At 38.9% G+C, this 2,872-nt stretch overlaps 1 protein-coding gene across 1 annotated transcript; it reads right to left on the reverse strand.

Annotated features, from left to right (window-relative positions):
* Positions 1–279: 279 nt before the first annotated feature.
* On the reverse strand, positions 280–2,505 carry LOC121888367 (lectin-like). The gene is made up of 3 exons (XM_042399831.1): positions 2,441–2,505; positions 756–849; positions 280–642 (listed from the first exon to the last, which is right to left on the reverse strand). The coding sequence occupies exons 2-3, from the start codon at positions 843–845 to the stop codon at positions 382–384; spliced, it is 351 nt and encodes a 116-aa protein (XP_042255765.1). The 5' UTR covers positions 846–849; positions 2,441–2,505; the 3' UTR covers positions 280–381.
* Between the last annotated feature and the right edge of the window lie 367 nt (positions 2,506–2,872).

Here is a 2,872-nt window from a genome sequence, read left to right on the forward strand (position 1 = left end):
CAGAAGCTGTGACATTAGATATGATGGATGAAGCATATGTTACTTTATTTATGAATATGAGGCAACTCTTACTCATATTTCAACTCAACAACAGTTTTATGTTCAGAGTTTTGTTCATAAGTCACTAAAAAACTTGTCTATCATCACATAGTGCATCTACTTAGTATGTTAAGCATTCACTCTGTTTGAAGTTGAAGAGCCATATTTAAACCTTTGCCCACTACTTAACCAGAACCCACCACAAAGAGAAGGAAAACACATTTATGAATTGTAGTAAATAAGCTTTTATTTGAGCTCAGATTACATTACAGGGAGGTTTATTGATAACTCAAGTTGACATCCACAAAATGTAAAAAGTACTCAGTTTTTAAAAGCATCATTTTATTTCATGCCTTGGGAGTTAGCAGAGGTCCAAATCTGATCACCTTCCCTGTCCAGCACCAGTTTGCCGTCATCTGTCAGATGAAGACGGCACATGTTACTCTCAGGTTTGGCGGAGTTTGTGTGCCACTTGGGTTTGTCAGCCTTGTTGTACATGACCAGGTTGCAGTCAGCCTGCATGCACAGGCGGTGAGCATCAGTTCCTGCAGTGTCTGAAGCCCACATTGGCTTCCAGCCAAAGATGACAAAGTTACCATCATCCTGCAGACAAAAACAGTGACCGTCAGTTACTTCTACATTTAATTTTGCACAAATCAGTAGACATGTATCATCTTGCATCTTGATAAGTGTCTTGAGTGTCCGAATATTCTCACCTGGAACATAGCCTTCCACTGCCTGTTGTTGGAGATCAGATAGTCTCCTCTGCGGAGCTCATCATTTTTGGACAAGTAGTTCCTGCTCATGATTCTGAAACAGAAAGAAACTCTTGGTCAAATTCACAAAAGGACATTGTGGCATTTGCACAAATAGGACAAAAAGAAACTGTGTAGGGGAGAACGGGGTTGGTTGTCATATTCATTGGATGCCACTCCCTTTTCAGAAATTGGGATCAGAGGTCACCTACAAGACACTTGACACTGAGGTGAAAGGACTTTTAGTGTTTTAATGTCAAAATGTAAATATCAAGCTCTTCAGTGTTTCTCCTCTTGGCATTTACACAATGGGTTTATAATAAAACAATTATTACCATTAAAAAGTATGAGAGAAGAGATATAGTTTAGTTTTTTTTTCTTAGCTACGCTACAACATGTGATTGTTAGCTTTGGGGGTAGCAAAACTTTTAAAATTCATATTTAAGATTGCATCCGTTTTTTTAATTTTTCCCCATTAAAATAGAGGGACAACCAACCCCATGATCAGGATGGTTATCACAAGTGCACAAGACGCACTTGACAGTCTACATCTTTTGAACAGAATAAGCTTAAAGAGAGTAAGATCACACCATTCTTATCTGACACTTTAGGCTCCCAATACACATTGACAGGGAATCTATCAAGGATACAGTTTTTGAGGGATTCAAGTGAAGGTAAAATGTGTGACTACCAACCCTGTTCTCCCCTAATTCACAAAGCACCACAAAGGGTGAAATGCAACCCTAACTGCGCTGCCAAGCAGCGTCTTAGTGCTCCTTTGCTGTTTGCACGAATTTAAATGAGGCACTATGCACACATTTGGTGCAAAATTGGTCCCTGTCCAATTCACAAAGACCAGCACTAACAGCCACATACAGTTGAAGTGAAATTATTAGTGTCTTCAGAGAGTTGCTGGAAACTGAAGCACATTTATAAGGGGGTGCCACGCCCAGACTTTCCAGTGATCATGGCATCAGGGATTGCAGCCAGGTGAAGGCATCATTATCATCACTTTTTGATTTAACTGAGACTGAAATTATTCGCAGATACAGGTTACCAGGTCAAACAATTCTTGCTATACTTGATGACATCAAGGATGACACTGAGCCAGCCACCCAAAGATGCCATGCAGTACCTGGCATTGTCAAACTGCTTTCAACATTTATACTTTGCCGCATGGATAATTACAATCAGATGCAAAACAAGGTCAAATTGCATTCAGCTGTAAAACTTTATGGGTGTGTTTATGGGTCATATAATTAACGCAATATCTTTTGTGAATAGGACCTTGAGATAGTGATAGATAGACAGATAGTGGTTGCAAATGATGCACAATTTATGGTGCTATCAGCAGCTGCAATCTATTCTTTGTGAATTTACCGCTCTATGTTGAATCCATCTAAAAGACTCAAAATTCATTAACAAAATATGTTTTGTAAGTTTGCATTTCCTTTGTGCACCACCAGTGACCAGTGATGTGACTCTTTTCATGAATAAAAAATACCCACAATGAACCTAATGTACCTATTAGTAACATAATTTCAATAACACAGATTTAACAGTAAACTATAACACTTCTGCATTAAACTACTCTTGCACAGCAATGTATGAATCCATCAATCAGTGTAGAGGTGCACGGTACTTACAGACTCAAATGTTCCACACCTGACAGACTGCAGAAGAGGAAAAGAAGAGGTGGAGTGAAAGTAGTAAAATCCACTCCATTTTATATTATTTGATCTGGGGGTGGAGAGAAAATGGGGGGATGAGTGGGGGGAAAGAGGAGTGTCCTGCTCCCCTTGTTCAGGGGGACATTCAGTTCAGTTCTTTCATCCAGTTTAATTCAGTACAGAACATTCAGTTCTCATTCTGGACACACATTCTTTATGTTAGTGTCGTTTTTCTTTGGAAGACAGTCTCAATAAGCGACAAAATGCAGCCCTCCTTCCGTGCCAATGTATTTAAACATTTATCTGAAGCTTATATAAGGCTTCAGCTGTACAAATTAGTAAAATTAAGACAGTGTCTTTCAAAGTTAAGGTCTTTTTCATACTAAATTCCCTCTTTTTTTTCTATAC

The sequence above is a fragment of the Thunnus maccoyii genome, chromosome 21, assembly GCF_910596095.1.
Source record: "Thunnus maccoyii chromosome 21, fThuMac1.1, whole genome shotgun sequence".
NCBI lineage: Eukaryota > Metazoa > Chordata > Actinopteri > Scombriformes > Scombridae > Thunnus > Thunnus maccoyii.

Bases quoted from the DNA above. Each gene is read 5' to 3' on its own strand.
- LOC121888367 (XM_042399831.1), bottom strand. From the start codon at position 845: ATGAGCAGGAACTACTTGTCCAAAAATGATGAGCTCCGCAGAGGAGAC. The intron at 643-755 runs GTGAGAATATTC...TTTTGTCTGCAG, and splicing joins AGTGGAAGGCTATGTTCCAG to GATGATGGTAACTTTGTCAT.